Genomic DNA, 11,349 nt, shown 5'->3' with positions numbered 1-11,349 from the left:
TCAAATTTTACACAAATCTAATACCTTCTCTGATGAGAATGTAATAATATTTATCCTAACAGGGTATCTAAAAAACTTCACAGCAAAAATATAACACACACTGCGAGGAATGTATCTTTACAATGCAAAGGAGAATAAAATTTTCTCATTTCGTTTTTCTACACCATTTAGCAAAAAATCTCCTTTCCTGGTGATTTGTTAATTTTAAAACGCGTACATTGCAAATTTCCTTTAGCAATATAGAACAAAAGTATGATCGACTGATTTGATAAAAATTAGAAATATAAAGCGATGCATTTTTCTTTCATGGGTGCCACTTGATTCTGCAACTTAGAAATTTTACCAAATTTTTCGTTAAAGTATCTGCTCTTAATTTGATAAAATTAGGCGCTTTTAATGAAGAAAAATGAAGGACACTTTTGCAAAAACTACTCTTTTCTCTTCCTGCAAGTTGAATCATAAAGTTATGTGCAAACTATCCTTCAAATTTGTAGCTAATGTCAAAACCAGTTATTCTGCCTGATTCTCTCTTGGGGAAGACATAGAAGAGATGGGATCGTATTTGGAAGGTTTCCAAATTTTGTAATCGTCGGTCGGTACTCCGTCAGCTTGCGGGTTCGATTCCCGCCTCGCACTCTGGAAGAACCTCTCTCTTTCTCTCTCTCTCTCTCTCTAAGTACTTAAAGCTGTTGCTCTTGGTAGTTCGGAACTCAAATTAAACTGTAGATTCCCCTCCCACCACTAAGTAAGTGTCGGAGTGTGTAAAGGAATAGGGAAGAAGGTACAAGAAAAATGTAAGCCCTTAGGGGACACATTAGAAGCTTCCATTCCAACTAATCCAACAGGAGGCACCCCGATTAGATGGTCTGGCTTTTGCATTGAATCGTATTAAGAAAAAATGCAAAAATAATTAAAAACCTAATGCCGTCTACAAATAGAAAAAATAAGAGTAAGTATGACTAATAATTCTAAAAAATATTAGAAAAATATGTGTTATTTTTCATAGTTTAAAGAATGATTTGTTAAAATTGTAATTGTAGCTAATAAATAAAATGAATGATATTCCAGACAGAAAAGACAAAAATGTTCAACATAGTCGAAGAATAGAATAACCATACCGATAGAAAATCTCAGAATTTTCTCTGCCGAAAAAACCTGGCCCGTATCAGGCTATCTAAAGGCTCGATTTAAATGATTTCGTCTTTAGAGATAGTCTTAGGGATTTGGGTCCTTTTAACAGTGACGCGACGGTCATATAATGGCCCTATTGTATTCATCACGTAGCGGGAGGGCAGTTATTTACAGCATTTGGCAGTCACCAAACCGTCTCCCTGTTTAAATTTTGCTGCCAATTATTCAGACAATTTTTTAATTTATGAAATTTCGTATTATACATATTTTATAATTATAACTTATATACTATTTTAAAGTTGAATTTAAAAATGCTGTCTGTTTTGGCGTATCTGATTGCATTTACGACATACTTTATAGGCATTACAAATCTAAACATCTAAAAAAAGTTCGATACCTGAAATAATCGAAACTTAGTGAGTATCGACTACTCTATTGAGATAGCCTCTCCGTTTGTTATTTATGATTGACTTCTTATTTCAATTTCGAAAAAGACATTTTAAATCCTTCAGACCATTTAAACGAGCTACCTGGATCTTTAAATATTTCTACCTGAGTGCCTGCGGAGAATATTCTCTGAAGCTTCTCTGAGCCTGAGAATCTTCAGTGAACATTCAAAGATTTCTATCGGTAGGGAATTAATAAAAAATATATGACTTATGTTCAACATGAATGTAATAATAATTTAGAATACAAAACTATAGTTGGAAATGCTTAGTAAAGAAACTTTAAGCCTTTAAACTCTATACAATTACAGGCTTTGGAGAGATAAGAAGTACACCTGCATTTTTTCTACGTTGCTGCCATAACCTGATTTGCAACCTGAAGATACACATTTACGATCCATGGTTTCCGCACGTCTTGACAACAAACTTTTACAAAAATTAAGATTCACTAGGCTACACATTTTTCAATATATTTTTTGTAAATTTCTGACAAACTAATAATTTTTTCATCACTTTCGAAATCGCTGCACTGGATGTCAATACAAAAGTCAGACCACATAATCAGAGCGTTGCCTGTTGGATAAGATTCATCACAGTTACCCCTCCGGATCGTAAGGGAACAGAAAAGTGGGGGCGACGCATGGGGCTGCTAGAGACTGGTCAGTGGTCATAGAAAAGTAATCTGTCACAACTTGAACACCTTTTCCAAGTCTCCCTTTAACAAAGAAGTGATTCGTATCCAAAGTACTGCCATCTGCTAGACAAATCGCAAATTAGTGATAATGTGTATTATCACTACGGATAGAAATCTCAGAGTATTCTCAGGCGAAAAAGCCTGGCCGGTTTGGGACTATCTGCAGGTTCGATTTGAAAGATTTACCCTCAGAGATAGTAAGAGAGTTGTGTTATTTTCAAAGTCCTTTAAGAGGTCCTTTTAAGAGTGATGCGAGGGTAATATAATGGTCCTTTTGTATTCATCACATACCGGGTGGGCAGCGTTATTTACAGTAGTTGGCCGTCGCTAACCCGACTCTTCCTTTTTAAAATTTTCTTCAGATTATTAAAACTTTTTTTTAATTTATGAATTTTCTCATTTTACTTGTTTATAATTATAACTTGTATACTCATATACAATTTTCGAGTAGAATTAAAAAATGTTGTCTTTTTTCGCGTATTTCATTCCATTTACAAGAAGCGTTGTATTAATTCCAATTTTAAGCATGGTGCAATTGCAGAATAGGGGCGTCATCTGTTTTTTGCCTGGAATAACAGTACTTTTCTGCACAAATCTATTAGAATCTTTAATTGAACGATAAATGAAGCGATTTGACCAGACAGAAGTTTAAAATTATAGTTACTTTTGTTACGACGATATCTTGAATATGGATATGTCACGATATCCGAATGATCATATTAAACTTACAGTTTAGGTGCTTTTAAACCACCAAACGGCCAAAAACGCCCCTTTGACAGGTCACTAAAATAATTTTGTCAACACTTTTACCCTTTTCCAACTGAGACATCATAGTAACAGAAGTAACAATAATTTTTAATTTTTGCCTCATCAAATCGGTCCATTTATCGTTCAGTTAAAGATTCTAATAGTTTGTTGCAAAATAAAATTTTTTCCTGCCAAAATAAAAAATGTTATCTTTTTTGTCGTATTTCATTCCATTTACGAGAAACGTTGCATTAATTTCAATTTTAAACATTTAAAACAAAAAGTTAGATATCTGAAATCGTCGCAACACGTAGATTTCGAATTATTATGTTTTAGGTTGCTAACTGTGAAATTAAAAAAAATCTATTTCTAAATTTTAATCCGAAAGCTTAACAAAGGACCCTTAAGTGTCGGCTACTCGATTGAGATAGCCTCTCTGCTTGTTATTTATGATCGAATTCTTATTTTAATTTCAGCCTCATTGCTTGTTATTTATGATCGTATTTTTATTTCAATTTCGGAAAGGACATTTTGAAGTCTTCAAAACATTTAAACGAGCTATCTGGACCTTTAAATATGCCTTTAAAGTGCCTGAGGAGAATTTCTCAGAGCTTCTCACAGCCTTGAGAATCTTTAGCATATACTCTGAGATTTCTATAGGTAGGGATTATAGGAAGTGAAATGATTAGCAACTCTTTAGTGTGTAATGTTCTTCATTATGAGACTTTGAGTGTATTCATAACTTGATATTCCTCACTTTATGATAAAATAGTAAAATATTGCAAAATTTTAATTTTAATTTTACAATTACCAAAATTTTAGGGTTTTCAAACTCATATTTAGAGCACTAGAATTTAAATCCGTTCAATTTATACGTATTAATTTTGACCTTAAAAATAAAATGATATAATCTGTCAAATATTCACCTAGAATGACTGAGAACTTTGCTGATGTGTTGAGACCTGGGGGAGAGTAAGGTCGTGTTCGGACAAAGGGGCTGAGAGGACCCATTCTCTGCGTATAGCAAATATCGCTGGCTGCGATGACGAGGGTCCGGTTGTCCGTGGTCCATCAAGGTAGACAAGCCTCTTGCCGATAGCCCGGCTGGCGGCATATGGCCAAAGTCTCTTCTTGCTCCTCTTTCTTGTAATTAAGGCAACTCAATTTGCCAATCCCTTTGCTGGCCTTACATGTCCTATTGTACTGCTTCCTTTCTAGATTCATAAGAATTACAATCGTAATCTTAAAGGTAAACCGATTGTTCCTGTCGAGACTACTGACATGTCACTTGTCATCACGTATCCCTCTAACTCAAAACTTGAATTCTCAGATCACCTTGACATTCAAAAATTACCTTGCTAAACAGCAAATACAGCTCCAACAAACTATCTCCTCTTTAAAAATACATTTTATTTCAATTTCTCCAAGAGACGTCAAATCAACACTAGATCACGAAATCGACAAATCGAATAAGATATTGGAAAATATGTATAAGCACGAAAAAGCGCGACGTTGAAATAAGGCAATTAACGCTTTGGTTGCCACCGTCACTTTTACCCCGTACGCAAAATCACTTGGTGAAGAGCCGGCATGCCATCCTCAGGGTACGCGAGGGGTAAAATTTAACTGTAGCCTGGTCCACGGAGTCACAATGATTCTGTAATTGGTATGATAAAAATATGCACGTATCCAAAACTTTTGCTGAAAAATACCGCATCAAGGTATGTATGTCCACTGTACACTGTTTACAGTTTACACTGCTGCTACAGCAGAGTTAATGGTTGAACACAAGGTCCATCTGTAATAGAGGCTGCGTCGCAATCCGAGCCGTATATGAAACTAGCAGGACCGCGTCTCCATCCACACCACACAGAGCACAAAGTTCTGCTCTGTCTGTAGAATACACAATCTTTAAATTAGCGACACGAAACAGAACAGCTCTCACAGCAATGACCTCGTGAACCCCATGTTCATTTGACATTACGATAAACTGCGATAAACAGCAACCCAGTGATCCCAACCTGGCATGTTGAGCTACTGCGCTTGTCCGGCGCAGTAACTCTCATTGGTCGCTGTTGGCGCGCGATTCAAATTGGGTATAATTAACCATTACTGAAATTAAAATAGATCATTATTATAAATGATACATTAATATAAAAAACTACGTCATTTGTGATATATGGTTGGGAAAAAAATACCAATGCGTATATTTGCGTATACCAATTTTGCAATGGCAATGCTTATTTTTTTCAATTCAAAAGATGAATCTTTATTTCATTAACAAAGGTTTTTGAATAACAAAAATGTTTATTTGACGGATCGTATCCATAAAGAAATTTTGGTACGAATTGCCAAATTTTTTAGTGAACTATTCTGAGCTGAAAACGTTATTTTCAGATAATTATCTAGTATTATTGTTTTTTGCAATTGGAAATCTTTACATGAAATTATGCGAATATTCATACATATTATATTAAATGTTAGAAATACATTTATTTAAAAATTATTTGGTGAAATATAAGTTAGTCTTTAGAACTAACAAACAAACTATTAATTGCACAATGTACGTGTTATTATTTTTTATCGCCTTAAATCACAATCTTCGTAATTTCTGATTTTAGTGTGCAATTTGTAATAACCCTACCAAAAGAAATCTCTGAGTTTTCTCTAGCGAAATAGCCTGGCCCGTTTGAGTCTATAAAAAGAATCGATTGGAAATAATATAGTCTGGGAGATAGTCTGAGAGATTTGGGTCCGTTTGAAGATCCTTTTAGTGGTCCTTTTAAAAGTGGTGCGACGGCAATATAATGTCACTTTTGTATTCGTCACGTACCGGGCGGGCGGAGTTATTTACAGTAGTTGGCCGTGGCTAATCCGCTCTCCCCTTTTAAATTTCTCTTCAAATTATTAACACTTATTTTTTTAATTGATGAATTTCTCATTGTACTTATTTATAATTATAACTTATATACTAATATACAATTTTCTAGTTGAATTCAAAAATGTCTTTTTTGGCGCATCTCATTCCATTTACGAGAAACAGTGTATTAATTCCAATTTTAAGCATTTAAAAATAGTTAGATATCTGAAATCATCGAAACCCGTAGATTCCGAATTATTATGTTTCAGGCTGTTAACTATGAAATTAAAAAAAATCTACTTCTAAATTTTAATCCGAAAGCTTAACAAAGGACCCTGAGTGTCAGCTACTCTATTGATATAGCCTCTGCTTGTTATTTATGATCGAATTCTTATTTCAATTTCAGCCTCTCTGCTTGTTATTTATGATCGTATTTCTATTTTAATTTCGGAAAAGACATTTTAAAGCCTTTAAAACATTTAAAAGAACTACCTGGACTTTAAAATATATCTACCTGAGTGCCTGCGGAGAATTTCCCTGAGCTTCTTGACCCTAGAGAATTTTTAGAATATAGTCACAGATTCTTTTCGGTAGAGAATACATATTTTTCTTATAAACTTTAGCCCGCTATTAGGAAATACAAGCAGGACGTAAATTTCCTGTCTTCGACTGTGAAATGACGTACGGGTCATAAGTCAACCCATACAGTCCAAATGATATTTTGAGGTTAGGTAGCCCTAAACTTTTCCGATATACTCTAACATCCTTTATAGTTATTGGGAATAGCATGTAAAGTATTATATATAGTATTACATATAGTAAACTATGCGAGTAATAAAAATGAATAAATATGATGAGAGATTCGAAGTTGTGCCAGAAGGAAAAAGAAAGGAATAGGAGCGTACAAATTTTCCTACTACGAACTATGCAAGAGTGACAGTCGCACGAAAGATTATTACGACAGATCCAATTTCTATTTTACTCCTTTCTCGAAACCGTGTCTGCGTTTAATGGCATGCTTTTCGGTGACCACGTGACCAAACTAGTCCCCGGTTATGAGCATTTTTTTTGGTTTTCACTGTGTCTACACGGATTGAGATATCGCGTTTAAAATTTGACAAATTAAATAAAAGGTAGTAAAGAACGTTTGTATGCATCAATATGTTTATAATTTTAAAGAAAGTTTATTCATAAATTGATGAAATAGATATTACCATTCGAGTTATAGTACTTTGCAGATAATGTTTGGTTTGATTCATTTCAGATTGTTTGATTCGCGTATATTGAGCACTGACACCAATTTTTGACTAAATCGTTTAAACCTTAAAAAAATGAATGTAAGCAATAAAATTTGCACATTCGTTGCAAATAAAAATTTAGTATCTGCACACACGTAATCAATCATTATTTTTGGAGCATTTTTAGCGATTTCTAGCTGAGGAAAAAAGAAAATTTGAACATCGATGCAGTCCAGATCACGTGACTAAGTTCACTCATGAAATGTTTGTGTAGAGAATGAAATGATTTTCATTTTTTTTAGTCCTCACTACGCCCATACGGATTGACGAGCGGGGTTGAATCCACGGGAGGGGGGAGAATTCCATGAGTGGGGAGATCCGCCATCTTACGATGTGTCATGTGATTATGCGCACGAGCGTTTTTGCCGACAAACTGTGCATGAAAATATAAACATGTAGGCGCTGCCATGTTTGTCGCGGGACATCAAAAGGTGGCGGACCTCCCCCCTTATTGCATCACCCCCGCAATGGCATGCCTAGTCCCTTGTTTCCTATGTCCATGAGGAATAGGAAATAAACTTTTAACGTCGATAAAGTAGATGCCTCGATACAAAAAAATCGAGGAACATCTTAGAATGTGATACTCGAAAATCCGTCCAAGTCCTATCTTGAGAAATGTGCATCTTCAGAAAATAATTTAAATTTTCCAATGGTTACATATTCTTGTGGAATTTTTGTACTGGTGTGCAACAATTCTAAGAATAAAAATAAAATTTTGCCCGGGGACGAAAGACAAGGCGTGTCCGACGCTGAGTCCTGCTGGTTGGTTCACTGTCAACGATAGTTATCAGCTGATCGATTCAACGTCAAGAATTATGGAGGTTGGTTGGAGAACTCCGACCAGTAAATTTTAGCACATTGCTGGTGTTGATATGTTTCCAATTTGAAATGTATCTTTTATGTTTAGCACCAAAAAAATAAAAATAATTTTACACAAAAATTTCATGAACGAACGTAGGCACTTGATCTTCACTTTATTGACGCCCTGGCGGACCGAAGGAACCGAATGGACCCTGGCGGACCGAAGGAACCGAATGGAACCTCTACAAAGTACCCGTAAAGACCCCATTGGGTCCCCATTCAGTTCCTTTAATAAAAAATCTAAAAAAACAGAAAAATCAACTTTTAAATTAATGAAATTGGGATTCTACGTTAAAATTCCTTATAGAAGGTCACCGAATAGGTCAGACTTATAACGTCTCTTGACTGCTACTTACAGGCGACGCGTTTGAAGTGTAGCAGTGAACAGTCGTTATACGTCTTATATTTTCTTTTAATTTTTACCGTTGCAAAAAAAAACGATTGCGATTATTCCGTGACCTCCTATAGGGAATTTTAACGTAGAATCCGAATTTCAACAATTTAATAGTTGATTTTGCTATTTTTCTGAGTTTTTTTAAAAGGGAACCGAATGGGGACCCAATGGGATCTTTACGGGTACTTTGTAGAGATTCCATTCGATTCCTTCGGTCTGCCAGGGCGTTCAAAGTTTCTTTTTTTCTTCGCTAGAAATCGCTAAAAATGCCGAAAAAATAATTTTTAATTTAAAATTACCAATATATTGATGTATATAAACGTTCTTTAGTGCTTTTTATTTTATCTGTCAAAATTTAAACACGATATCTCAATCCGTGTGGACACAGTGAACTCCAGAAAAAAGGTTCATAACCGGGGACTAGTTTGGACACGTGATTTGGTTGGAGAAGCTGGTCTCTCAGAACAATATCCTGATCCTATAAAGTTCGGAAAGAAAGATTGTGAAGAGGCTGAAAAGGTAAGATAATTGATCAATATTGTACTATGTGAAATATAGAAACCTCAGTAATTGAATATTATCTTTATCTTTGAAAGCTCACAATTTTAAAGTTTTAAATTTTCACATTGAACGCTAAATTTCCAATTTGTCCCTTTCAAAAGTCTTAATTTTTCAATTAAAATTTAAACGGTTATTTTTGAAAAGTATAACTAACACTTTAAAAATTTTTAATTTTTAAACAATTCAAATTCAGTTAATATAATGGTAATTTTGAAGGGTTTGAATATAAAAAATTTTAATATCATAATTCTTGGCAATTAAAGTTTTTTGATTTTTAAATGAAATTCAGATTCATTTTATTTCTTACGTGCCGTAGTAGAAATTATTTCATTTTTAATGTTTCATATTTTAAAGTACTTCATTTTCCACTCTTTTTCAAGAATAATTTATTTTTTAAGGTTCCGATCAGGCCTACCTGATCGGAGCGCCATCTGCTGGATTTGTTTAAACTGTGATACACCTCCGGGTAGGGTACTATATAAGACAGGAATATGCAACCGCCATTCTGGTTCCTGGACAGTTCGCGGCAAACAATGCGATAAGCATGTCGTATAGTTCAATTAAAATTAAGTTTAGAATATAAGAAAAATGGTCTGCTGCAGTGCTCCGTTTTGTAAAAATAGAAGCAAGGATGGATTTAAACTTTGCCCTTTTTCACTAGGGCGAAGAGAAAGACTGTCAGTGTGGATCATAAATTGTAAACGCGACAAATGAAAACTGAATTTAAATTCAAGATTATGCGAAGTTAATACTAATATTTATGACTATTACATTATAATTAAAATATAGGGGATCTGAAGATTATGTATGCATGTAATTAAATTGCCTATGAGCATTTTTTTGCTATATTAAGGCGAAATGAGTTCCAGAAGAAAGTAAGGTTAGGAACCCGTTTTTTTTACAGAACGATGCACATTAACCCACGCAAATAAAAAGGATGTATGATGTGAAAAATAAATAGCTACCACAATAAACTCTTGAAAAGTATCGTATCAATGTTTGACCTATTGTCTATTATTATTTTATGATTTGTTAATATTTATTTAAAAAATCATGATTATAATTTTAGCGCACGCCTATTTATAAACTGAGTTGTGTAATTTTATTTATAATTTATATTTTGATAAAAATTTTTCAGTGTAATTTAAAAATAATAATCTGTATCATGTAAGTGTATATATATAATTCAATATCAATTTAGCGGTTTTGAATTTGGCGGGGAGCCAGAATGGCAGCTTTCATATTCCCATCCATGGACATAGGAAACACGGGACTAGACATGTCACCCTAACTTGGTGAGCGGGGTTGAATCCACGGGAGGGGTGAGGATTCCATGAGTGGGCAGAGCCGCCTTCTTACGATGTGCCACTTGATTATGCGCACGAGCATTTTTGCCAACAAACTGTGCAGGAAAATATAAAAATGTGGGCGCAGCTATGTTTGTCGCTGGACATCAAAAGATGGCGGACCTCCCCCCTCATTGCATCAACCCCGCAATGACATGCCTAGTCTCGCGTTTCCCATGTCCATGCTAGCAACAGAAAAGTGTTCTTTTTCAGTTCCACTAGTTTGGTTTCCTTTTGTCTATTCTCCATGTTTCTTTCTTTCGTTGGATGCTTTCAACAACTCAGCCATCGCCTCCATTGTTCACTGCTGTTTGCTTCAACTTTACAGTGAATTAATTCGATGCGTAACTTGTTACCTTTACCGAAGACAAGTAATATTTGATTTTTGATCGCACTTGGATGGTACACGCAGGAGAGGTTTTGGTTTAAGTTACGAGGAGAGGGTAAGTTGAGTGGAAGGGATGGCTAGGACAGAACCCTTGACAATGGGGGTGGATCGGGGAGTTAGTTGAAGGCCCAAAGGGACCCTTGCAGAAATTCCATAATACGAAGACATAGTGATGGGCTAGCTGACCTTCAATAAAACAATTAAGCGGAGTGGCCGTAGCGACTTAAAGGCTAAGTAAAGAAAAGCACAATAAACCTTAAGATTTGAAACTGGCAATCTCGTAGACAGATGCTGAAAGCTGTAAATGAAATAGAAATAGGTTGCCAGGCAAGTTAGGTTAAAGCACGTTCGTAGTATAAATATGCAATATAAATGAATTGCAGGTAAAAGTACAGAAGTTTGAGGAGGAAGATTTAGAATGTACAAATATAGAATAAACATAAAATTATGAAATCAAAAATTAAATCGTAAAATCCTTACGTTCTGAATATAACATATCGGCCCCCTTTGAACGATCAGAGTTCAAAACAAGGAACAGGAGATAACTACACAAAGATAGATGACGAAACTATATTTGCTCATATTGTATAAGAAATTAGGAGTAGTTAGAATGATGTTATAGT

General features: G+C 34.8%; 1 protein-coding gene across 2 annotated transcripts in view; it reads right to left on the bottom strand.

Moving 5' to 3' along the window:
- Positions 1 to 4,986, bottom strand: part of LOC117167909 (mitogen-activated protein kinase kinase kinase 10) — a 189,614-nt gene extending 184,628 nt beyond the window's left edge. For both annotated transcript variants that reach the window (XM_033353151.1, XM_033353152.1), the window contains exon 1: positions 3,945 to 4,986. In XM_033353151.1, coding sequence (XP_033209042.1) covers positions 3,945 to 4,132 — 188 coding nt within the window. In that variant the 5' untranslated portion in view covers positions 4,133 to 4,986. The remainder of the gene's footprint in view (positions 1 to 3,944) is intronic.
- Between the last annotated feature and the right edge of the window lie 6,363 nt (positions 4,987 to 11,349).

This window comes from Belonocnema kinseyi, chromosome 2 (assembly GCF_010883055.1).
Source record: "Belonocnema kinseyi isolate 2016_QV_RU_SX_M_011 chromosome 2, B_treatae_v1, whole genome shotgun sequence".
Lineage (NCBI taxonomy): Eukaryota > Metazoa > Arthropoda > Insecta > Hymenoptera > Cynipidae > Belonocnema > Belonocnema kinseyi.
The sequence above is the reverse complement of the archived record's forward strand: the minus strand, read 5'-3'. Positions and strand labels throughout refer to the sequence as shown.